The sequence below is a fragment of the Scardinius erythrophthalmus genome, assembly GCF_964197995.2.
Source record: "Scardinius erythrophthalmus genome assembly, chromosome: 23".
Lineage (NCBI taxonomy): Eukaryota > Metazoa > Chordata > Actinopteri > Cypriniformes > Leuciscidae > Scardinius > Scardinius erythrophthalmus.
Genome location: NC_138243.1, coordinates 20165302 through 20190903, shown reverse-complemented (window position 1 = coordinate 20190903; position 25602 = coordinate 20165302). Strand labels below are relative to the sequence as shown.

The window sequence follows — 25602 nt, the reverse complement described above, 5'->3', positions numbered from 1 at the left end:
ATTTGTTTTTATGCCTAGCCAGAAGAGCAAAGGATGCAAAAGAAAGACGTCTTGATCTGGAATATCTGATGAGTGAATTCAAAGAAGCTTTGGCTACTTTTTTTAATGACATCAGTACATCAGTAGTTTGCCCATCATAGAATGTTAAAGTCCTTCTAATGGCCCTTCTGTTTCCAACTATATGAGCCTACACTTTTATGTTTGAAGAATGGCTGCCTGGACAGTCTTTCCCGCAAGAGTTGAGAGGTGATAACTAAAGGTTAAAGACAAATAGCATTAAGTGTTTCATTTTAACCGACACATTTTGAAAGATTAACCGATTAGCTCTGCACTTTGCGGCACACTGCCTCATCCAGACCGCATAGACGAAGAGATTTAAAAGTCTGGAGTTGCTCAGAGAGATCAGATTACATTTAAAAGTTTTTCTACCCTCATTTAGCCTCTGAAACAAGTGAGGCAATTAGTTTATAGAGTAACTGCTCTAAGTGTTCTGTCCATCTTTAGTAACAAAGATTTTACTGCGATTGGCATGTCATCTGAGATAATGCAATGTTCTTTTCAGAATAAGAGCTGCTACTCGTCCGTCATCGCATTTGTATTCAAGACTTGACTGAAGTTTCCAAAAAGCTCACAGTTTCTGCTGCAGATAAATGTTATGAAATGTAACCTCCTAATGAAGGTAATGCAGCCTTATTAGACTTCAGGGAATGTGAGTGTTCAGATGAACCTGTACCTTGTGGCTTAACTTTCCAATTCGATTTTATGCTCTAATTTCTGGGTAGTTTGTTCCTCAGCCTACTTGCCAAATCCTCAGAGAGCTAAATTGATAGCATCCTTTGGCTTTGGGCCTTTCGGGCTGTGTCCGGGTTATGATCCAGGCCTGCGAAGAGAGAGAAGGAGAGAGATAACCCAGCAATGCCCTCCAGGATTTACTGTGACTGGGGAGGGGAGAGAGGAAGAGGGACTGGCACGGCGGAGGGGAGCGGGACGAGCCCGGAGGGAGCGCAGATCGCCTCGCTGCTCAGCATTGCGAGTCTGTTTAGTATTCCTGTCACGTCAGCTGGAGGGAGCGGCATTAAATTGGGATCAGGCAGATTAGAGTCTAATATAGCCGGCTATTAAAGGCTGCAAATGAGAGTGGTGGGTTACAGCCAGAGCCTGGGCCCCTCACCCAGTCTCACAGCTTCTCTCAGTCTCTCAAACAGGCTCCGCAAGGGGAAAAAAATATACTCACACAAGAACACGGATAGGATGAGATAGGATAGGATAGGATAGGATATGAGATGGGATAGGATATGGGATAGGATAGGATATGGGATTGGATAGGATAGGATAGGATGCTATTTTGACATTGTGTTTCTTGCATGCAACAACAAACAGAGCACAAGCTATGATGTCCGATTTGTGAACAAATTAGGATAGGATGTAGGATAGGATAGGATAGGATAGGATATGGGATGGGACATTGAATATAGGATAGGATAGGAGAGGATAGGATTGGATAGAATAGAATAGAGCAGAATATGACAGGATAGGATAGGATAGGAACAGAATAGGATAGGATATAGGATAGGATATAGGATAGGATATAGGATAGAATATGACAGGATAGCATAGGATAGGATAGGATAGGATAGGATAGGATAGGATAGGATAGGATAGGATAGGATAGGATAGGATATGATAAGATAGGATAGGATGCTAATTTGACATTGTGTTTCTTGCATGCAACAACAAAAAGAGCACAAGCTATGATGTCCGATTTGTGTACAAATTAGGATAGGATAAGATAGGATAGGATGCTAATTTGACATTGTGTTTCTTGCATGCAACAACAAAAAGAGCACAAGCTATGATGTCCGATTTGTGTACAAATTAGGATAGGATAAGATAGGATAGGATGCTAATTTGACATTGTGTTTCTTGCATGCAACAACAAATAGAGCACAAGCTATGATGTCCGATTTGTGTACAAATTAGGATAGGATAGGATATAGGATAGGATGTAGGATAGGATAGGATGTAGGATAGGATAGGATAGGATAGGATAGGATAGGATAGGATAGGAGAGGATAGGATAGGAGAGGATAGGATAGGAGAGGATAGGATAGGATAGGATAGAATAGAATATGACATAATAGGATAGGACAGGATAGGATAGGATTGGATGCTATTTTGACAGTGTTTCTTGCATGCAGCAACAAATAGAGCACAAGCTATGATGTTCGATTTGTGTAAAAATTAGGATAGGATAGGATATAGGATAGAATAGGATAGGATTGGATAGGAGAGGGTAGGATAGGATAGGATAGGATAGAATAAAATATGACAGGATAGGATAGGATAGGAACAGAATAGGATAGGATAGGACAGGACAGGACAGGACAGGACAGGATAGGATAGGATAGGATGCTATTTTGACATAGTGTTTCTTGCATGCAACAACGAACAGAGCACAAGCTATGATGTCCGATTTGTGAACAAATTACTCTTATGAATATATATGCGGAAAATGATTATTTTAACCCTCATTCTGAGGCTCTGTCCTTTTAGTGCTGTCCATAAACAGCCACTGTTATGATTGGCTAACGTCAGTGCATAGGAAAAAGTATCAATGCCCCCTCGCTATTGCACGCGAGCAAGTGTTTTGGAAATGTTATCTTTTTAAATACATATAATTAACCATAATTTACAGACAAAGCATCAGATATCAGGATTTACAAAACATTTATCTTCTGAAATTTATTTTCATTGAACAATCCTGAAAAAAATTTATGGAATATTTTCAACATTGATAATAATAAATGTTTCTTGAGCAGCAAATCAGTATATTATAATGATTTCTGAAGGATCAAGTGACACTGAAGACGAGTAATGATGCCGAAAATTTAGCTTTGACATCACAGGAATAAATGACATTTGTGAGTATAGAAAGTATTTCCCCCCAAAATAACTTGTATTAAAAGATACAAAAAATAAATAAAAAAATACCATGCATATATAAATATTGTTCCGAAACAGTGACATAAGTTTATATGACACAAATGCAATCAGGATCACAACAATGACAACATCAAATGGGACCATAACCACTTTTAAACCACTGAACAATTCTGTAATTTGCCAAATAAACATCTCCTAAATGTTTTATTTTGGGATCCTACTGCTCCCTACTGTTTTTTATATGCTGTCCTTATTGACTTAAAGCGTGACCCTTAATCATTTGTTGTGGTGATGTTGTTTTCTTTTTAATTGAATCTGCGTGTCAGGCTAGGCTTAGCTTTCAAGAGGCTGAGCTGAGTGAATTTGAGCTTTCATTAGGTCTGCTCTTCAGCAGAAGCCTCTCTCTGGACAGGCTTAAACCAGTGCAAACATATTCATCCTCTGATGATACAGGAAATGTTAATGCTGTTAACACGACAAATGTCAACTTGCTAGAAGAAACCTTTAGACAGAGCTTATGCCTACAATCAAATGAAGATGACAAAGATTATATATTCTGCTGTGTAATGTCATCTGTCCTGACTGAACCAATTAAACTGGTTATTTTCTTCTTAACTGGTTATATTAAATACTGGTGTATGGCTTACTGTGTAATCCACAGTATATACTCTTTAATTCCTTCAGAATATGTGAAACATGATCTGTTGAAAGATATATACAAAATAAGATAGGATAAGATTTGGGTTAATAAGAATTATTATGCTCATACAGCAGTAAATGATACAGTAAATGATGAATACTGTAAAAAATACCGTAATATAATTAAATATGATATCTTTCTCTGTCCGGCAGACATCCTCTTTTCCCTCTTCTGGCGTTGCTGTTTGAGAAGTGTGAGCAAGCAACACAGGGCTCAGAATGCATCACCTCCGCCAGCTTTGACGTCGACATCGAGAACTTCGTCCACCAGCAAGAGCAGGACCACAAGCCTTTCTTCAGTGAGGACCCTGAACTAGACAACCTGGTAAACACTCATGTCTCTCGTTGCTTTATTTGTGTCAAGTTCAGCTGTTTACCTGCTCTTAAAAACTTGTTTACTTCCTGTACCTAAATGTCATATTTGCACTGCCCTCTGCTGGCATATTTGCACTGTGTACTTTAAATTCTGAAAATATCATTAAAACGACTAGGAATAAACAATGTTTTACTGAAAATAAAAAGTCAGAGGTGTTAGTCACAATGACACTGGCCCCCCTCTAGTCCGTAGCTCTTTTTTTCCCCTCTATTGTTCTCGTTTCCTTTAACTCTCTCCCTCATATTCATCATCTCTTCTCTTCTGTGCCCTGCAAGACAGTTAACAGTAATTAGAAATTAAGGGAAGGAGGAAGAAAAAGGTCACTGTTCATCATTACCGGGGCACTCGGCCGACTAGCGCTGCTCAGTCAATTAACTCTGCATCTGTGTGCTTTACGACACACTGGTCACACACACGAGTCTTCCGTTCACTAACTCTTCACCGCGACAGTTATAGCGCCCGCGCTGCGCTTCGTTCTCGCCTCAGAGAGATGGCACTGAGCCCTGATTAAACGAGCTGCAGTAATTGGCAGATTTATCTCCTCCTTGGCAAAGCATTTTTTAGCCCATTTGGTCGTCCTTGAGTTCTGACTTTGGGCGGTGACTATTTGAATGCCGGGTAGTTGGAACTGAAAGTTCAGTCCCGTCCAACTGTATCAGCAGAACTCGAAAGTGTTTGTAGCATTAAGCAACGCAACCAGGCAAGCAGTGGCAGGGAGGCCTGGCTAGCTCAGATTTTTTTTTTTTTTTTTTAAAGGTTATGTAAATAATTCCCTTAATAAATGAAATTCCTTTATTATTTACTATTTACTAATCTTTTTTTCCAGAATGTCCTGGCTGCCCTTTTTTTATATATATAAATTTAAAAAATCACCATAAAGTATAATAAAGTGACCCATATCATAGTGCAAAATTGTTTGAGCTGCTTTGAAACAATCTGTATTGTAAAAAGCGCTATATAAATAAATGTGACTTGACTTGACTTGACAATACTGTATATTCAAAGTATCCTGAATTCCTCTTATAGCTTAGTTTGAGGAACAGATGTTACTTCAAGTCCAAAATCCTCCATTTGGTATTTAAATGAATGAATGAATGAATGAATAAATGAATAAATACATAAAATAATACATTTATTTATTTATTTATTTATTGTAGGTTGTATCATCTCTTTTTGTTTGTTTTGATGCTGTATCTTAAATTTCATTTTCAGTACTGGCATCTTGCTAAATTAAATTAATTATAAAAATGTTATTAAAAACTTGAAATGTTGAGGTTGAAATTGAAGTAAAACTAAGAACTAAAACTGAAATAATTATAAATTATAGCTAAATATAATAAAAAACTAATAGAAAGTAAAAAATTAAGCTAAAACTCAAACTAAAATTTAAAATGAAAACTGAAAATATAAAATTACAAGCTAAATAAATACTATAATAGTATGTACTGTATATACGTAAATATCAGTAAAATACCTGTAACACTGGTTTAGACCACCTTTGTAAACTGCTTCCTGTATACATTTTTGTGTGTTGACGTAGCAATGTTGGGGAAAGTTACTTTTATTAAAAGTAATGTATTACTCCCTAAAAAAGTAACTAATTGCATTACTTAGTTACTTTTTATGGAAAGAAATGTGTTACGTTACTTTTTCTAACCTGGGATTGGCTTGGTTGTTTGTTTTTTTAATAACAACAAAAAAAAGGTTCTGTTTTTGGCAAATGTAAAGGCCCCTCATTAGAAAAAGTGAAATGAATAAACCTCAGGCTGAAGGAAAAGCAAAATTACACCTGTACAGTAGAGGGTGCAGCTCAAACAAACCTTTCAAACAAATGCAGGAGAAGAAAGTTCAACACTCTTACTTCAGCCATAAAAATAAAAAATAAAAAAATGAAACAAATGTGATGTTAAACTAAAGTCAATTTCATATCGTTGAATTGGATCATCGAATGTTAGCAGCAAAGACATTGGTTAATAAAGTGAGATTAAATACATAAAGTATATTTGTATCACCTAAAATTATTGCAGTTTTGCGTTATATCCTGAGTTTGCATTTCAGTTTTAATTTATTTTGAGAAATACTGAATATGTTTTTGTGCAAGTGAGATGAGTAAATGCTCACATTTAGTCTAGAACTACAATAACCCTTATGTTTACAAAGCGCACACAACATTTCTCTCAACACAAGGACTTTACTAGTTACTTGTAATCTGATTACATAACTCACGTTACTTGTAATGCGTTACCCCCAACACTGTGACACAGATGGTGAAGGCGATCCAGGTGTTGCGGATCCACCTCCTGGAGCTGGAGAAGGTGAACGAGCTCTGTAAAGACTTCTGCAACCGTTACATCACCTGCCTCAAGACCAAGATGCACAGTGACAATCTGCTACGGAACGACCTGGGCGGCCCGTATTCGCCATCACAGACCAACCTCGGTCTGCAGCAGGTGACTGACAGACCTTCAGTCTAAAGGCTAAAGGTTGTTTCTAACACATAAACACAGTGCCATATGAATGCACACACTCTCACAGCAGTAACATTTACACTTGCACGAACACAAGCTCTTCTCCCGGGGATGCAAAAGGTCACATCTGGCTTGCCCTTGCTGCTCCTGCTGAACTTTGCTGACCTCTGCGTGAGAAGACTTAAAGCACACACTTTTGGATGTTTTATCTAGGACTGTCAATCAATTCTAACTGAATTAAAATGGCAATCAAATGATCAGATTAATCGGAATTAATCACATATGTTCTACTGTTCAAAAGTTTGGGATCAGCAAGGACACATTAAACCGATCGAAAGACAGTAGCATTGAAGACATTTATAATGTTACGAAAGATTTCTATTTCAAATAAATGCTGTTCTTTTGAACTTCTATTTATCATAGAATCCTGAAAAAAATATATTCAAAAAATATTAAGCAGCACAACAGTTATGTTAATAAGGAATGTTTCTTAAGCGCAAAACTTCATCTAGAATCTAGAATAATAGCGCGTGCTTGTCTAAATGCTCGAGCTCGTTACAGCAGGATGGATTCTGATTGGCTGTTAATGTTTTTATCGTTCATCGGCTAGATACAATCATTCTGAAAGTGATTCCAGCGATATCGTTTCTCTGTGCCGTTATCGTTATAGCTGTGGGGTGGACTTTGGATAATCTTTAAAATTTAGAAAGATTTGTAGAACTATATCTTTATAGTTATCATCCTTGGTATGAACGCGCCTTTAGTTTCCTTGTTTTAATTAATCTCCTTGTTTTAGTAAATCCCAGCCATATTGAACTAATTCGTTCTCTCATTTTGACTGAACTAAAAAAAGGAAACAAATTATTAGAACACGGCAGAGATTTAGTAAAACAAGGCAATGAATTATTATATTGTGTGCATGATTTACTTAAAACGAGGGAAAGAATGCTGGCGTATTAGTCATTCATGGCCACGATATACATATTTTTTGGTCCTCATGTCATGTGCATGGTTCTGTATAATAGAAAGACTTCTTTCAGAAACATTAATATCAATCTTACCAACCCCAAGCTGTTAAATGGTATTGTATTTTTTGAGAAAAGCCCCCAAATGATCTACAGGCATAATTATTGTGTGTTCATTTATATTGGGTTCTTTTAAATAATATTTAAATAATAAATAACATGTTCACAACATTTCTTTCAAAGTCATATTCCCCAAGAAATTCACATGTGGACACTAATTTCTATTTCCAGGACCTGCTTCAAAACTCATCCCCATCCCTCACCTCTGTCTCCAGCACGATAAACCCCTCTGGGATCGTAGTCCCTGCCGGTTCGCTGCAACAGAACAACGTTGCCATGACCACTATCAACTCTCAGGTGGTCTCAGGTGAGGAGGCCAATCATCAGTCCCTTTGCCCGCTCCAAAATCAGAGATCTCAGCTTTCGGAACAGCTTTCCTGTCCAAATTCGTGAAAGTAATGCACATTATCTTCATTTGTATAGCTTTTTCTTTGACTAATTTGACTCCCATTGTGAGTACTGAATGTCTAATTACTGTGAAATCGAGCTAATTAGCAGTAAAACAAGAACTCCTTGTTCTCTTCTTGATCCGTTCCGAATACCCTTTTGTTTTATTTTGGTGCAGTGAACACTGAACAGGAGGTGAATTGGCATTACAGTATTTCAACAACAGGCAGGTAGAGTCTGTAATAACCTCAGTCCTGTGTCCTCGACTGATTCCCACAGGTGGGACGCTGTATCAACCGGTGGCAATGCTTACCTCACAGGGGCAGGTGTTAACCCAGGGGTTACCACAGGGAACCATCCAAATCCAAAACAATCAGGTGAGGGAAACCGCTTGACAGACAACACTTGCTGTTCTGCTTTGATGCAGAGAAACTGCAGGGCTGTATCTTCACAACTAATTCTGGTGAATTATTTCTAGACTACAACACCATGTCTACAAGGAATCACTGCTGTTGCAAAGAAGCATTCTATAGCCTGATGCTTTCAGTTTACGGACTCCCTGTTTTTTTTTTTACATTCTACACCATCCACTTTTTTTTCTGTCTATATGAAATATTACTAAATTATTTACAAATGTAAACATAAATATTATTTGTTATGCATTTACATGGCTTCAGACAGTTGCAGTGGCATATTTTGATCATTTTTGATGTCTGCTTATGATGTCTATGGCCTACTAATTTAAATTTAACATTGGCCCTTATTCATAAAACACAAGCTGAACAAATTTCGGTGTAAATAATTAATAACTCCATTCATACGTTCAACCCCATTGAAGTGGATGCAATTTATGAATTGTTTTACATAATTGTTTTACATAAGATTATGCAGATTTTTTGTTATCCTTTCTCTTCACAAATAAGACCCAGAAAGGGGGGGGATAATTGATTAATTTAAAACTTATTTGTCAAACATTATTTCATTATTAATTAAAATAAAATTTTATTTTATATTTTTTATACATTATCTATATTTTTATATTTTATATTAATATATATATATATATATACACACATACACTGTATATAAAAAAATCATTTTTAAATAAATCAGAGTAATCATATTAACCATAATTAATTACTAATATATATACATATAGTAATTAATTATATAATTTATATATTTATCCCACAATGTAAATTAATAATGGACTTTGCATGATTTTTTTTTTTTTTTTATTAATGTTATTTTAATTTAACTGTTGCCTTAGTCAGAGCTAAACCTGATTGGTCCATTTGTTAGCAAAACCCCTAAGGTGACGTGTCACATTAATGCTCATAGATAACCTCATGACGCATTGGTTGCTTCAAGTATAGACGTGATGCAGTTTATTTAGCAAATCTAGAGCTGTTAGTTAGTATTTTCTTTGCTGTCAAGTATGAGTCAGGTTAGTCAGGGTTTGACAGACAGCTGGAGCCTGTGCGGATCCCCAACATTGGGCCGAGGTGCTTCACTACACGCAAGCTGGGAATAGAGTTCTGCCCGTAGCTACTTCTCCGACAAGCTTTCAGTAATAATACCCCTGCATGAAGCCTCCAATTAATTCACCCTGCTTCCTGAATCACACACTCTCCCCCAATGTGTGTGTGTGTGTGTGTGTATTTTGAGTAGAGGAATGGGGGAAGAACCACATGACACCCAGCTGCAAATGTAATGAGGAGGTTGTTTTTAGAGCTTGATTATTATTTATTTATTTAAAATTTTTAAAATCAGTGGGGAGCTGCTGCTTTTTATGGCTTTCAGTGGCAATGGTAGCATGAAATTAATTATCCCTATTTTCAAAGTGGAAATGTTAATTTTTCCTTTTCTTCTTTTATTAATTTATTTATTCGCACACAGAGCTCTCGTAGATTATGCATCTTAAACATCTCTGAAATGTTAATGTGCCAGTCTCAGAATGCCGTAAACCAAAGGAAAATAAATAGTTAATTTAGCACGCATCCTTTAAATAGTCACTCTCAAACTCTTGCATTTTCGCTCGCCTTACATTAATCGTTCTTCATAAGTTTGATGAAAAGAAAAAAAAATTGACGACATTTTCTGCAGCTCTTGGAGTTGATGAAAGGCTTCTGTAAATGCACCCTCCTTGGCTTTAATTTTAGGTATCATTACCCATTGCGTTGCTATGGTGACTGAAGGCATTCCTGCCCTTGCCAAAGAAATGGTGACTGGCGACTCTCTTTGTTTCCGTGGCAACTATCCCTTTCTCTCCCCCACTCACTTTCTCGTCTCTCTTCTCTCTTTCTTCCAAGGTGAACCTGGACTTGTCCTCACTCTTGGACGCCGATGACAAGAAATCAAAAAACAAACGAGGCGTCCTTCCCAAACATGCCACAAACATTATGCGTTCCTGGCTCTTCCAGCATCTCATGGTGAGAAAAAGGAAGTTTTCCTCTCCCATTATTGCCCTACAAGCCAAAGAGGAGTTTAAAATGCACTGCATTTCAATCATATCTGGTTCTTGATTTCATGATCTCACTCCAAAGAGATAAAGACAAACATATACAGTTACCTCAGAAGACTAAAAATAAAGGCACACCATTTAAACAATACCGTATAACATTTTTGTATCCCAATTTTGTTTTCCAGCATCCTTATCCTACAGAAGATGAGAAAAGACAAATCGCAGCACAAACAAATCTTACCTTATTACAGGTGAACAACTGGTAAGAATGACTAGTTTGTTGCATTAGTGTAATCCACAGCAAAATGGCGCCATCTAATGGTCACGAACAAAATCACAAACCTTGTTTATGATTTGCAAATTTTATCAAATAAAAATCCTGGTATATGTCTTATATCAGTGTCGTTTTTTCTCTCTCTCTCGTCTCTCTTTGAAAGGTTTATCAATGCCCGCAGGCGTATACTGCAACCCATGTTGGATGCCAGTAATCCTGACCCTGCCCCCAAAGCCAAGAAGATGAAATCTCAGCACAGACCCACACAGCGCTTCTGGCCCGACTCCATTGTAGCTGGAGTCCTGCAGACACACGGATCCCACTCGGCAAACAATTCAGACAGTCAGTAATATCAACATATTATCTCATGGCAGATATTATGAACATACTAGATATTATATATACGGAACTGAATACTAGACATTAAAAAGGACAAAATATGAATCATTAAAGGACTCATTTAGTGATTTTACAAAATTAGTTTATTATATTTCTCTCTGAGTTGAGTATATCCTCAGACTTAAAATCACAATTTCAAAATTCCAGGAATTTCCAGAATGTCCCACTGCAGCTATATAAATGGAAATTATACATATATAAATCTTTATATTTTGTATAATTTATCATATATATATATATATATATATATATATATATATATATACATACTGTATACATATGCGTGTATATGATTCATAATAAATAAATATATGCGTGTATATGTATACAAATAATACAGTGTATTTATATATATATATATATATATATATATATATATATATATATATATATATATATATATATATATATTAATTAGTGCTGTCAAACGATTACTTGCGATTAATCGCATCCAAAATAAAAGTTTGTGTTTACATAATATATGTGTGTGTGTATGGAGTATAATTATTTTCTATATATAAATACATACACATGCATATATATTTAAGAAGAATGTGTTATTTATATATAAAATATTTATATATAATACACTGTAAAAAATTTCTAACCCTCCCAAATCAAAAATTTCAAGTGACCGATAACATCTAAATTTTTCAATTGGCCCAAGTGAAAATCTGTAAATTTAATTTTATAATTTACAGAATTTCACTTGGGCCAATTGAAAAATGTAGATGTTATCGGTCACTTGAAATTTTTGATTTGGGAGGGTTAGAATTTTTTTACAGTGTATAAATTATATATAATATAAATATATATACACAGTATATACATGCAAATATTTCTTAAATATATACATGCATGTGTGTGTATTTATATATAGAAAATAATTATACACCGTACACACACATATATTATGTAAAAACAAACTTTTATTTTGGATGCGATTAATCGCGATTAATCATTTGACAGCCCTAATATATATATATATATATATATATATATATATATATATATAACAACAAGGATGCATTAAATTGATCAAAAGTGACAGTAAAGTTAAAGATATTTATCATTTCTATTTGTGTTTATAATACCTTTTTAATGTTTATTAAAGTTTATAAAAAAATTGTTTACAAAATTTTTAGTTTATAAACTATTTTAAAGTTTATAAATAGTATTGAGCACCAAATCATCATATTAGAATAATTTCTGAAGGATCATGTGATTTCTAAAGGCTCAGCTTTGCCATCACAGGAATAAATTACATTTTAAAATATTATATTAAAATAGAAAAGTTATTTTAAATTGTAAATTGAATTACTGTACAATTTTATTACTGTTGTTACTGTATTCAAGATAAATGCAGCCTTCGTGAACATAAGATACTTATTTTACATACATTTCAAAAATCTTACCGATCCCAAACTTTTAAACAGTTGTATATATATATATGGAAGTGTGTTGCTGACATTATGCCAGGATTAGGCCTTAGTTCAATTAGGACATTTAAGTAGTTTTTATAAACGTTCATTAGAAAAAAATATTACAAATGACGTATTTTATTAACATTTATTGACATGTTAAAACAGATCAGTTTTAAATCAGACTAACTTAAGCCTTGTCTGTGAAACTGGAGCTATATGTAATACGTTTTTTGCAATTGACTCTGTGTTTCTACATGTGTTTGTTAGATTCTCTGGGCATGGACGGCCTGCAGCCTCTGTCCTCTGATTCTGCCACGCTGGCGATGCAGCAAGCCATGCTGGGAGGAACTGACGACTCCATGGACGGCACGGAAGAGGACGACGAAGAAGAGGAGGAAGAAGAGGGAATCGATGAGGAGGAAGATGAAGAAGAGGACGAAGAAAGCGAGGGAGGCAGACAGATGGTTCGGAGAGATCTGGGCCTCAATCACAACGAAGGACTCGAATAAAGGATCAGATCGACGAAAATGACATAATTGACTTAACTCTTACTCATCCCCATGGCAACACATCTCAACACTGCCTGAATGGTTTCCAATGGACACTAAGTGCCATGGATCATCCAATCGGAATGAAGAGGAGGGGCCTGCTTTGGACTTGATGAATAGCTAAAATTCATGTTAAAGTGAGATTTTGAGGGAGGACAGAACATTGTGCAAAGAACGTACTGTACATTGGGCCGTCAAGCAACTGGTCATGCTACTCACATTCATATAATGCATTTAAGCCTTACTTTGTTTATTATGTCTCTTTGGTTCTCAGGTGTCTTAGCATGACATGATGTCTACCCTCTTACAGTCATATTGATAACCATGCAATGAGTGGATGTTTTAGGCATGTTTTATTTCCTTTTCCTTTTTGTAGATTTAACAAAATATTCAATCTTTGAGGTTTTAAAAAAAGAAGCAAACAATCTAAATGCCTGACAGCACAATGTATGTACATTTGATAGTGATGCATTTTACCCGGACACTTCATATTTATTTTATAAACTGTCAAAAGGCAGTGGCACAATCAACAAGGATGCTGTCCGCTGGATTCGCCGGCTGAGCAAATAAACATCAGCCTTGTTTAAGGCGAACGCATGTTGAAAGACTCGACCAGTGCCAAGCATCTCTTCCACGCGAGGAACAAAACTCTCGTGCCCTTCTGAAACCGTATAGGACCTACAAATGAAGTTTACTGAAGAACACTGCAGGAAAAAAAGACATATTTACAGGTGCGTATCACACCCTGAAACGCCCCTCTTTATTTTATGTGAAGGACGAAACAAAAAACTGTGAAGATATTTCTGAGCTTTTCTGCTAACTGTGTCTACAGATTTAATCACCTGTGTCTGATGTGATGTTTAGAAAAGACAGAGGATGTTTCTGAATGTTATTGCAGTTGGTCTTTGTGAAGTACATGTTTCTCATTATCCTTTTCTTGGTTGTTTTTTTTAATTGTTCTTCCAGAGCAAGTGATGATAGGGGAGCTTTTTAATTATTTGTTTGTATACATTGTTGTCATAATCTATTGTGTTTCAGTAGACCATTTTTGATAATTAAAAACTATGACTCTACTGGACCTGGGTGTCATTTTGCAACCGAATGCTAGTACAAATTAATACAAACAAATTATTGCTGAATTATAATATTCACCATTTTGTTGGGTTGTTACTGTGAACTAAAGCTAAACATATTAAAACACTTTACAATAAGGTGACTTCTACAGCATGTATTATTCTTTGTCCTTACATGAGCAAACAGTGAAGAGCTGTATTTTTATTAACTAACATTAGCAAAGAATAATAAATACTGTAACAAATGTATTGATGTAGTTATTTCATGTTAAAGCAACACTATGTAACATTATTTACCTTAAAATAATGTTTCCAAAATCATTTCAGTGGTTCATCAAGTCGTAACAGGGTGAAAGGCACTTATGCCTCCGCTTTGCGGTCCTTTATCTGCTATGTAAGACTGCCAGATCTGGTTGAGTTTCTGTAGTTCTAATGAGACATAAGAAAACTACAAATTTGACTAGCTTTACGGCAAGCGTTACAATAGTCATTTTGTTTTTCTTCGTTTCTGATGTCGCAATACATCATACTTTCATAAAATCATACATCATACTCTACCTTGTCTGTGGACATCATTCATTGTGCTAGATAAACAGTGGGCGTGCGTGCGACAGTAGGCTAAATTATTTACGACAGCGGTAATGGACAATTCCGCTTCCAACCTGTAGGGGGACCGAAGAGGAAAAGTTCCATAGTGTTGCGTTAACAAGTAAGACCTTATTGTAAAGTGTTACCAACATTTTTGTTAACTGAAATAAAGTAAACTAGAAATATTAGACAAACTTAAACAAAAAGAAAATGATAAATGTTTTCTTGGCAAGTTGAATCACTTAAATTACTAACTGGAAATAAAAAAATAAAATAAAAATAAAAACTGGTCAAATAAATAAATAAATAGGATAGGCTATTTACAAATATTGATATCAAAAGCACATAAAAAATTAAATAAAAAGCTAATTGAAAATATTAATAAAAACTAAAAATATACTCATTTGTTGTGACAATTTTTTTTTTTTTTTTTTTTTTACAAAAGATAAACAGACCCACAGTAGGATTGTATTGCTTGGAACTATTTAATTCTGGAAATGCTTACTGTCATGTTTAATTTAAGCATCATAATGTTCATAAATAATAAAGTGTATTTTTGGTCTGTAGAAGTAATACAAAGATTTCAGCTTTAAGACCTCTTAAAGTTCCTCAAATCGCTATGTTTGTGTAACCTAAATAACTATAACCCAAAAGGCAAAGTTAGGCTTTATAAAAATCTCTAGCTGCCAAACAAGGAATAAAAATAAAACCTCATGATTTCCTGCAAGGATTTTTTTAAAACCCATTCATGGCCACTGGCAAATACAGCTCTTATTTCATTGGTGAATATTTTTGGCTGACTTGAGATGTTATTAAACACCTTCCATAGGCGTAGACAACTTGCTGGATTCTGTCCTATGGAAGTTTTTAATTCATGTTGCCATTTCAGAATGTTTACTCAGATTTCCAACTCCTCAATCTCAATCTTCACAATCATCGAAATCTTTGTTTCTAATAAGTTCCACTTAAGAGCTGTACAGTGTGTTCAATTTAACATTATTGGGCATGAATGGGTTAAACAGCCTTCCAGTGAGCTCTAAACTTCGTGAAGGTCTGTATGCATCTGAAATAGCAGTGTTTGTGACAGTCCAGTACGCACTCTTGAGCATGGCTGCACAGGCAGGGCTGTTCAGGGCCGGAGAGTATTAATAACCTGGGAAATGACAGAGGCAAGAAAAACCACATAGCCGGCCGGGTGCATTTGAAGTGGATTGGTGCCACTGGGCTGATGAGCATGTTAGGGAATTCAGTAAACCTGCAGGCCATCTCCACCCTCTCTGCTTTTACCCCAGCACAGCAGGCTCAAAAGGTCCTCTCTGGCTCTTTTAATTACCAAGTAACCCAGCCCAGTACAGCCTCTCATTTTGCTCAGACCTCCTCCAGTATTTAAGATCCACGCCAGCATCCCTCTCCTCTCCAGTCCCAGGACCAGTTTAACGTTGGATTTATCCACAATACATTCCTCTACTGGACAAGAGCTCATAAGGTACTGTAAGAGCAACTGTACACAAATAAGGGCTTTTCACACTTCATTTTTTTTTCATTCTAAAGCATTAATACGGAGTAAGAAATTAATCAGGTTTCACACTGTACATTTAACAGGTTAATGTTCTTATTCGCATATTATGTTTTTTTTATACATTTCACAAGTCGTGTCTGTATCATTGATTGGACGAATATGTGACGCTACCCGTTTAACGTTCGTATTAGTAGTCTAGTTATTGTTTGCATATTCGAGACATCGGTGTCATTCGCGCTAATACAGCACGTGACTTGTTTAAATAAATGAGTGTCTCGCTCTTGTTCCTGTAAGTATAGCCTGCCATACAAATTTTCTACTGAATAGACCTTTCGGACCACAAAACAATACAACTCGATCTTCTTCACTCAAATTAACTTGTTTTCCGTTTGTTCCCCCCCCCTCCTCCTCAAACGGTCAACCACGAAATAAGGCGCGTGGCAATTTTTGTGACCTGCTTATGATTGGTTGTTTATTGCTCCAGCATTTTTTCATATCCCAGGACTAAAAACGGCGCTTAACCTGGGTTAAAACGTGTTTAAAAAGTCGACAACGCTGGGTTGTGCGCTAACAGCCCAATCTAAAAATTGTGTTAAAGTGGCAGTGCATCAAAGGTTTTGGTTAATAAGAACTAGGATAGCTGCTAACGAATTTAATGGAAAACATAATTACTGTTTAATGGAATAATTTCATGGAAGGCTTGATTTGATACTTTATCATGCAAGTAAGGCTCATCATGTGTTCTTGTATCACATTTGCTATTAAACCACATCAAAGTCAAAGTGCTTCTTGATAACTTAAGTTGTCCCTTATGCATTCATATTGATGTTAATAGACTTGTTTTGTGTCAATATGAATGAAAGCACATGTGATAAATTAAACCAAGAAACTGCTTACCAGAAATATCCTTTTGATTTTCTGTTGTCGTCCACAGTTGGCAGGATGTCTATCGCCAACGCGGCCGCCCAAGCGATGCTCTCTGATGCCCTGCTGAGGGATAGTAATGGGGACGGTCGCATCCGACACCTGGAGCTGGATTTGCCATTGGATAAAGTCATCAAGTTCATTTCCGTGGGCCTGCCGCTCCTTCTGGTGTCCATGGCTTTTGCCAGAGAGATTTCAATTGGTTAGCAGCTCTTTTTCTCTCCCTAGTGTTCCGTGCGCAAATCACAGGACATCAGAGCGACACTGGCACTGCAGTAATTTCCCAGACCCTTGAGTTAATTGACTGACCATTAGCTTGAGGGGCTGGGCTGATGGAACTCTGGATGTAATTAGTGTTCATCTGAGGTGACAGCGCTATCTGCACTGCACTCGGGAAGGGAAACTGGTGAAATATGAGAATTAAGCATCTGCTAATGATTATTATCAATTTATATGACATTGCAAACCAACTGGAATTGCTTTCAGGGGAGATATCTTTAGTGACTTGAACGGTATGGGTGCCAATTGCTGGCTGTAAATGCCACCAACTTGAGCTTTCCTGCCAACAGTGCTTTGGAGAGAACTGTCTGTTTTGTGTAGGCAGTTGACTTTGAGGTTGCAATCAGTTCCTCTGGAGCTGGTCTGCAATCAGCTCACACAGATGTTAATTGGCATGAGGATGATTAAGAGAGACGTGTAGAGATGACAAGGGCCTGTAATTACAGTCAGTCTGCTCTTTCCCAGCTCTCTATTTCAGACTAACGAGAAGATATGCTAATTAAACTGAGACGTGCAAGGCAAGCAGACTGATCCTCTCTGGCTCTGAACGTGGTCTGACAACACTCAGGTTATTTGGTTAGGATACATCAACACAAACTTTACAGTGGAAAGAAAATTACATCACATGCCGGTTGCAAAAAAGAATGCAGGATTATATACACAAAAGTTTTGGATCGGTAAGATTAAAAGAAGTCTCTTCTGCTCACCAAGGCTGCATTTCATGATAAAAAAAGCAGTAATATTGTGAAATATTATTACAATTTAAAACAGCTGTTTTCTATGTCAATATATAGTAAAGTGTAATTTATTACTGTGCTCAAAGCTGAATTTTCAGCATCAATACTCCAGTCTATCCTTCAGAAATCATTCCTTATTATGATGAGTTGATGCTCAAGAAACATTTCTTTTTATTATCAATGTTGAAAACAGTTATTTACATTTTATTTCAGGATTCTTTATTGAATAGAAAGTTCTATAGAACAGCATTTATCTGAAATAGAAAGCTTTTGTAACATTAAACACTACCTTTCAAAAGTTTGGGGTCAGTAAGAATTTGTATTACATTTTTTTGGGGAAAGAAATAAAAGAAATCAAAACTTTTATTCATCAAAGATGAATTAAATTGATCAAAAGTTACAGTAAAGACATTTATAATGTTACAAAAGATTATTATTATTTATTATTTTTTTTTTGTATATTTAATCAAATAAATGCAGCCTTGGTGAGCAGAAAATACTTCTTTTAAAAACATAAAAAATCTTGCCGATCCTAAACTTTTGAATGGCAGTGTATCTACATAAATAGATTAAGATTGAAACTTTTAGGAAACTCAGATGTCTATTAATATCTCTCCTGGTCTGAAGAACTTCGGTATCATATAATTTGCAGAGATGTTCAGTGGAGCTCAGTTATCCATAATAGCCGTGGCCCGTGGGTGTGGGGCATGTTGTGTTCAGTCAGTAAATTGGAGGTTGACTGTAGGTTTTGGAGAGTGACACAGATGTTTAAGTGGTCAATATAAAGTAGGCCTCCTCTCAATAGCTGGGTCACACCCTCTCACCCAGGAAGCAAAACTCCCCGCAGAAGGGTGTTTCCTGGCAGCCTCTGTGGTTTCACCATCTGTGTCCCTGGACAAGATCTAGCATTATTACAGACATGCCACCCAGCTCTTGCCCAGCCTCTCCACTTACACAGCAACAAGTGATGCTTCTGTAGAACACTGTCATTTATATCTCAGCATGTTCATTTCTCTGTTTTCCCTCCCAGGCCCACAGATTAGCTGCTTTCCTCCCAACAACTTCACATTAAAGCAGGCAGCATATGTGGATACGTACTGCTGGGACTCTCTCATGCACCATGAGTTTGACACAGATGGGAACTTTGAAGAACGTTCACTGTGGGTGCATAAAGTGAGTAAAAACATTCAGAAAGTACATCACAAATGAGACCTCTTAAATATCTTAGTACATCACAAATGAGACCCACAAACGTCATATAAAATTCAGAGCAAATAGAAACATTTTCTCAAGTCTTTTGCTTTCTCCTGAACAAGAGACAAGTGATTTTATATGGAGTTACAGAAGATATCCCATTGTCTCAAACAAATTCCTGAATGTAGTTTATGGATCTGGGGCCGTATTCACAAAGCATTTTATCTTACCACTAGGAGTACTCCTAAATCGCACTAAAAGATTTTAGCTAGGAGTTTTCTCTTAAAAGTTATTCACAACGCGTTTCAGACCTACTCTTAGTAAAGAAAAATGACAACTCCTAAACTAAGAGTGAGTCTTCGTTGCTATGGATGACGTCATTACTCATGCACGAGCTTGACTGAAGTGACCACCTTGATTGGCTGATGATTGTAATGCTGGAATGATTCCAAACACCTCCCCTACGATGATGAGTGATAGGTCTGAGAATGTGTGCGCTACACAAGTAGTGCGAAGGACGGAAGATGATGAATAACTGAATAAATAGCCTGAATGAATAAAGAGTAAGGCAAAACAAATAGCCTAGTAGCCTAATGAAACATATGGATTGATGCAATATCTTTGCAACATTATTGAATTAATCTGTCACTATATGCCTCTGCCTACGTTTGCAAAGAGAAGAACATTTTAATTTGATTCACAATGAAACGTTACAATTAGTTTACATGCAATGAGTAGCCTAGTTTTGGTTGTTGTTGGTGGCGTTATTGCATCCCTTGTTATGCCTACGATGCAAAATTGTTCCCTCACGATTGGAAGCTCGTTGCCGCCGCATACGCATTTTAAAACATCGCAACGTGAAATGCCACAAAAAGCGGTTTGTGAATTAGTCTTAGTGAGTTAGGAGTCCTCTCGACTTCTTTTAAGCTGTCCTAGGCTTAGGTGCTACTTTTAGGGCTAAAATGCTTCGTGAATTACTCTTAGTCAAAAAAATTAGGAGTCCTAAAGTTACGAGTGACACGGCCATTATTTTTAGGAGTTGCTCCTAAATTCGCCAGTTAGGAGCTACTTTTAGCCTTAAAGGAACACTCCACCGTTTTTTGAAATAGGGCTTATTCACCTTCTTTCCTACTTTTAGATAGGTGGGCAAATGCATTTTTGTCTCAGTGCATGCATTGTTATAGCATTGCAGAGATATCACGCCCAAGTAGCAGTGCTTCGCCTGTGCTTCCCCCTAATATAGTCCTTAATATATAAGTCAATATCTGCCTAGGAAATCGCCTAGTGTTAATCTGCATCACTATTTGTACTTGTTGTGAATACGCAGGCCACAAGAAGTAATTAGGTGGGGTTTTTTTTTTATATATCACTTTTACTCAGGACATGCTAGCTGGCAACAAAGGATTCCATTCATTATGCTAAGCTAAGCTAGCGCCGACCCTGTCAAACTAAAACAATGCATGCACTGAAACAAAAATGCATTTGCTAAATGTAGGAAAGAAAGTGAATAAGCCCTATTTAAAAAAAACGGTGGAGTGTTCCTTTAAAATTCCTTGGGAATACGGCCCCTGATATTTACTTTGTCAACACTTTTATTTTGTGTCCATTTTAATTCTATTATAAATCTGAGAGAATTTATTTTTTAATAAATAAATGCATTATTTTTATTAAATAAGTAAATAAAATGCATAAGTACATTAAGTAAATAAATATTAATATTACAAATAAATGAATAGATAGATAGATAGATAGATAGATAGATAGATAGATACTACTGTACTCAATTGTTCTCTTGCTTGTGCAGATGTTTCCGTACTCCTTATTGGTCATGGCCATGATGATGTACCTGCCAGCTGTGATCTGGCGGTATCTAGCCGTGCCCAGTCTGACCTCTGACCTGTTTTTCATCATCGACGAACTGGACAAGTCTTACAACCGCTCTGTCCGCCTGGCCCAGAGCATCCTGGACCTAAAAGAACAGTCAGAAAACCCACTGCAGTTTCAGGCTGAGCTTGAGAGGTATATGCCCAGTTTTTTTAGTGTGAAGGTTTTTTTTTTTTTTTTTTTTTGCTGTTGTTGGTGTTTCCAAACATTAAACCAAAAAATCTTTTTATTTTTTGTCTTTTTAGAGCTAAGCGCAAGCGGTACTTTGAGTACCCCCTGCTGGAGAGATACATGCAGTGCAAGCATGGCTCCTACTTCCTGGTCAGCATGCTCTTCCTGCGAGGCTTCCTGCTCCTGACCTTCATGTCCGCCTCGTGCCTGTACCTAATCTACTTCCACCTCTCCGCCTTTCTGCAAGACGAATTCAGCTGCTACGTGCGCACCGGCCTCCTCCGTGACCAGCCCTGGGTGCCTGAGCTAGTTCAGTGTAAAATGACTGGCCTACTTGTGTTCCAGGTCATTAGCGTAGCTAACGGTGCCGTGTATGTGTTGCTAGCTCCTATTGTTCTCTTTAGCCTTCTGCGTTTGTTCTGCTGGGACACAACCTTCCTCTCCCTTTACGAGGTGCTGCCCGGATTGGGGCTCATGAGCGGTCAGAAACTGGGCTGCCCGCTGAACGATCTCAACGTGCTGCTCCTCTTTCTACGCGCCAACGTAGCGCAGCTGCAATCGTACGGCCGCCTTAGGGCTGTGTGCTCCCTCGCGCCTCCTCGGTTAAAGGGGTCAAAGGGTGGGCTGACAGAGGAGCAGGCGGAGGAGGTGGCGGAGGCCAGAGAGGAGCTCGAGGAGGAGATGAGAGAGGCCAGAGAGGAGGGAAAGCTCAATCTTGTAGACATCATGACTGTGCTGGGAGCAGCCAGAGGAAACGCAGTGAACTGTCCAGAGCAGCGCCCTCTTGTGGAACAAGACATGACGCTTGGTACAGTCACTCTCATCTATATCCTTAAACGCATCGTGCTCATTGGCATTTTCGTGGCTGTCATATGGGACGTTCAGAAATTCATCAAAGTGACATAAATATGTTATATAGGATGTTGGACACTGAGCATTTGTGTGTCTACGAACATCATTATATTTTGTGTGAACTGAAGATAATGTGGTAAAACAAAATGACACAATGTGTCATTTCTTGAAAATATATAGTGTTCCAAAGACTTTGATTTAAAATCAGTGAAAAAAAGTCCATCTGGGCCTAATACATACCACTTTCTTGCAAGTCTATTACAAAAATTGTACTTATGAAACTATTTTATTCATTCTAAAGGAGGCTTTAATGAAAAACAAAAGTTTTAGCATCCGCATTGTGCACTTTATTTTAGACAAAAGATGTTTGGCACTTAACATCCCAAAATTGATGCCCCTAACAGCACTCTCTGTCTCTTTACAGAGCCTAACCACCAGGGGTACCATGAGTTGAAGGAGACTACAACATGTTGTTTTGCCTAAAGCACCAGCAATGGACTGAACCAGCACTGTCATATTCGAGCCCCTGTAGAACAGCTAAACCTCTGAGATAAATAAAGATGAAGACAGTGCAAGAACATCCAATAGCTACAACTCCTCTTTTAATATAATCCCTATGGATCTCTTTAACAAATCACCTCAGGAATAAAAACCCAAAGTCTGTATTGACAATTTGAAAAGCCTCCAATAGCTAGCCTTCATAAACTTGATTGTTATATCTTTATTTATTCTTTTCATTCTGATTATATCTGATGTGAGTGCATTCTATACTTCTTTGAAACTGGATTCTTTACTTGACTTTTTGTTTTCTTTTGTAAGTAGGTGAAATAAAAATTGTTTATATTTGTGTTTTCTTTGTTAATTTCTACATTCTACACATACACAGATGTATAGACTAACATTCAAAAGTTTTTTATTCAGCAGGGAAAAAATGTATCATGGTTTACACTAAAAAATTGCACCGATAAGAATATGACTGCTGAAAATGCAGCATTTCCATTACAAAAATAAATTACATTTAAAAAAATATTAAAATAGAAAACCTAATATTTCACAATATCGCTGTTTTACAAAAACAGTAATATAACATTTTAAAAAATCTTACCGACCAGCAAACTTTTAAATGGTAGCATATATATTCTAGAATAATTATCTTTCATAAAATTAAATAAGACATTAAGTGAACATATTTTAAGTGTTTATACCTGCAGAATAGTACAGCATATCCTGTACCTTAGAGAGAAATATCACCTCCTCCTGGGAATTAACGTGTCCCATAATTGCCAGACTTTCGGAAGTTTCTGTTCCCATGAGAGCTATCAGTGGACCATAGCTCCGTATCTTATGTTTTAAAGATGTTACTGTCCCCCTACTTGAAGTTTACAGTATCTACTTAAAGTTTCATACTTCCAAGCACTGGAAATGATGGCCTGCTGACATATTGGGAGCACTAAAATAAAACTACAGTACATCCATCTACATAACAGTAAGTTTGCGAGACATTCCAGTCAAGATTTTGGAGATATAGGACAACAGCATTTTTTTTTAGAACAATATTTATAGCAAATCACCATTATCCAGTATTTTATAGTCAACATGACTGGGACTAGTTGTCACACGGGTAAGTTGTCACAAAGCTCATTTTAGTGAACTCTTTTTCTTTCAAACTAAAATTCCAGTGTGATATTTTTGCTACAGCTCCGGAGTAAACATCAAAACCACACTGATACACATTCAGACAGGAGTATAAAACAAAGGCAGATTGTAACCAAAATGCTGAACTTTGTTCTCAGGATGACGGTATTGTTAAAAAATGTCAGGTTGGGGTAAGTTATCACACTTATAGAAATAGATAGACAGTGGAGAAAAGGCCCAGTGTCCTTCATATCATTTACTATCAACGGCCTCTTCCTGTTTTCTGTGGCTCATTGAAAGTCTGTTTGGAGAGATGCTACCTTGTTCCCATGCCCAGTCCATCTGCTGCCCTCTCTGCGTGAGATCCATTTGCTCTGCACCAATGTTTGATCTCAAAGACACTTTATTCTCACAGTATGGCCACAGACAGAACCCGAGGAGGGCAATAGGCAAAACAGTCTGGATCTTATTGAGCAAGTGAAAATTAGATGCTGGTCATTTAAATCTAATAAACAATTTCAACTCAACCATGAAAGGGGGTCACAGCTGCTCATATTTTCCTCACACTCAGTGCTCCGCACAATCATGAGTAACGACGACTTACATGATATGCTATTTTTGCAGCATCATATACTCGTACAACAATTTGAGGACTTGTTATTTTCTGTGGTACCGACGGAGAGGAGGGGTCACTCATCAATAGCATGTTTTGTGACACAAGCCGGTTTGCCCTGTGATCAGGGTTGAGTTAATGAGCCTGCTAAAAGCCAGGAGAAACTCGATTAGTTTGATGGAGTACTGAAGCAGAGATCTGCCCAGAGGATTTCATAATGGTCTTCTCAGAGGTGAGGACGAAACTGCAAATAGTAAATCAGCTCTAGAGAAGAGAAGCCTGAAAGGGCAAAAATACAAAAACACTAACTGGAGAAAGCCATTATGCTGTAGCCTTTATGCTATAATATGTAGCCCACTCATTAATATGAAACAGATAAGACTGGAAAGCATAAAAGACCTTGATTCATCAGACAATTGATGATGATATTATGTAGGCCTATTTAGGCTTAGTCTAAAAGGGATTTTAGGAGAAAACTCACTCGGCAATGTCACCCAGTAAAAGTAAAAACCATTTCGACTATGTCCACATGAGGGCAGAATTTAGTTATATATCAAATGAAGATTACCGGTTTCAAGGCAGAACCTATAGAGAAGTATGGAGAAGCATAGTGATTGCTTAGACAAGGAAACATTTATTGCTTTAACTATCATTGAATATGCATATCATCATTATCCAAAAACTATACTTTTTAAACATTGTACTTAAACTCTTTAAAGCCAGATGTAGGCCTATGTTATATAACGATTAAAGAACGTAAAAGAACGTCCCATTACATTTAATATGAATAATTTGGATTTGTGTATGTTTTATTACATTTAAATAATAACTAATTTAAATCTATATATTTGTAATTGTTTTATTTTTGTATTATTTTGGGAAAATTCCACTACTGTAGGCTACACAAGAAAAGAGAACAGTATACTTGGAAAAGAAGATTTGTAATATTTTTCATGAATAGTTTTAATTGATGAATGGTTATGTACACTGCATTATTATTAAATTTGTACATTTTTATATTGTTGTATATTTTGTCGTATTCCAATCGCAGTTTTGATCACCAGTT

At 36.7% G+C, this 25602-nt stretch overlaps 2 protein-coding genes across 8 annotated transcripts in view; both read left to right on the top strand.

The window, feature by feature from the left end:
* Nucleotides 1-14140, top strand: part of LOC308683761 (homeobox protein PKNOX2-like) — a 76651-nt gene extending 62511 nt beyond the window's left edge. For all 4 annotated transcript variants that reach the window (XM_081354471.1, XM_081354473.1, XM_081354472.1 and 1 more), the window contains 8 exons: nt 3796-3967; nt 6283-6468; nt 7743-7878; nt 8238-8335; nt 10271-10390; nt 10608-10684; nt 10860-11038; nt 12787-14140. In XM_081354471.1, coding sequence (XP_081210597.1) covers nt 3796-3967; nt 6283-6468; nt 7743-7878; nt 8238-8335; nt 10271-10390; nt 10608-10684; nt 10860-11038; nt 12787-13028 — 1210 coding nt within the window. In that variant the 3' untranslated portion in view covers nt 13029-14140. The remainder of the gene's footprint in view (nt 1-3795; nt 3968-6282; nt 6469-7742; nt 7879-8237; nt 8336-10270; nt 10391-10607; nt 10685-10859; nt 11039-12786) is intronic.
* A 1791-nt stretch (nt 14141-15931) lies between these two features.
* Nucleotides 15932-23291, top strand: LOC308683261 (pannexin-3-like). Of its 4 annotated transcripts, none has more exons than XM_081353620.1 (6): nt 15932-16214; nt 17182-17373; nt 19218-19360; nt 21186-21400; nt 21511-22244; nt 22713-23291. In XM_081353620.1, exons 2-6 carry the CDS (start codon nt 17190-17192, stop codon nt 22769-22771), a joined length of 1335 nt encoding a protein of 444 aa, XP_081209746.1. In that variant the 5' UTR covers nt 15932-16214; nt 17182-17189; the 3' UTR covers nt 22772-23291. The 4 variants fall into 4 exon arrangements, with proteins under 4 accessions (XP_081209746.1, XP_081209748.1, XP_081209747.1 ...); XM_081353622.1 differs by lacking the exon at nt 15932-16214 and adding an exon at nt 16464-16536; XM_081353621.1 differs by lacking the exon at nt 15932-16214 and adding an exon at nt 16771-16971.
* The last annotated feature ends 2311 nt before the right edge of the window (nt 23292-25602 follow it).